We start from the raw sequence: 924 nt of genomic DNA, 5'->3' as shown, positions 1-924 counted from the left end.
AAAAAAAAAAGAGAAAGAAATCTCTTTATCATGGCGGTGTCTAATAATTTTACTCTTTATGGTCTTAGATTAAATAATGTTTTGTATTTTTTTAATCTGAAAATTCTCATAATTTGGGATATTTTATGACCTTAGTCATTTCTGTTTTGTTCCTCACTTCAGGTACTAGTGGTATGCTTTATCACAAGCACAATCAACTATGGATCAATGGCCGTCCTAGGCTACTTGATGTTTGGAGATTACCTCAAGTCTCAAGTGACATTAAATCTTCCTATAGGAAAAATCAGTAGTAAGATAGCAATTTACACCACACTAATCAATCCTCTTACCAAGTATGCAGTTATAATTGCTCCTATTGTCACTGCCATTGAGGACACGTACCCTTTCCGCAACATTAACCGATGTGTTAGCATCCTAATTAGAACACTAATTGTGTTCAGCACTGTAATTGTGGCTCTAATCGTCCCCTTTTTTGGCTACGTAATGGCATTCATCGGCGCGTTTCTGAGTGTTACCGTGTCAATGCTGTTGCCCTGCTTGTTCTACCTTAAGATTAACAAAGCTGCTCGGAGTTTCGGGTTTGAATTGACAATGATCATGGGAATTGTGGTGACGGGGTCTTTTGTTGGTGTAATTGGTACTTACATGTCCTTGAAACAAATTGTAAACCATCTATAACTTAGAGTTCATTATGTTGTAGCAAATATACATAAGCTTGTAAATAAGTACAAATAAGATTTTGCAAGAAACTCATCTGTTTCCTCCTCGAGTCAACAATAAACAAAACGCACAACAAAAGAAAAGGCCACAACGCCACAACTTTTCTTTCTCTAGAAAAAAACATGTAGAGATGAGGAAACTTTCCAAAGTTCTGTTGGACCCCGTCCTCGACCAATGCTAACTCCAAACAGGAAAAAAAAAAAA

The 924-nt window shown here is 36.6% G+C and overlaps 1 protein-coding gene across 1 annotated transcript; it reads left to right on the top strand.

Moving 5' to 3' along the window:
* Positions 1-162: 162 nt before the first annotated feature.
* On the top strand, positions 163-678 carry LOC112094955 (amino acid transporter AVT1I-like; the record flags this gene model as incomplete). Its single annotated transcript, XM_024176654.1, has 1 exon — positions 163-678. A coding segment is annotated over one exon (516 nt), but the record flags the coding sequence as incomplete, so codon positions are not given.
* Between the last annotated feature and the right edge of the window lie 246 nt (positions 679-924).

The sequence above is a fragment of the Morus notabilis genome, unplaced genomic scaffold, assembly GCF_000414095.1.
Source record: "Morus notabilis unplaced genomic scaffold, ASM41409v2 C11344276, whole genome shotgun sequence".
In the NCBI taxonomy this organism is placed as follows: Eukaryota; Viridiplantae; Streptophyta; class Magnoliopsida; order Rosales; family Moraceae; genus Morus; species Morus notabilis.
This window is presented reverse-complemented; position numbering and strand designations above follow the sequence as displayed.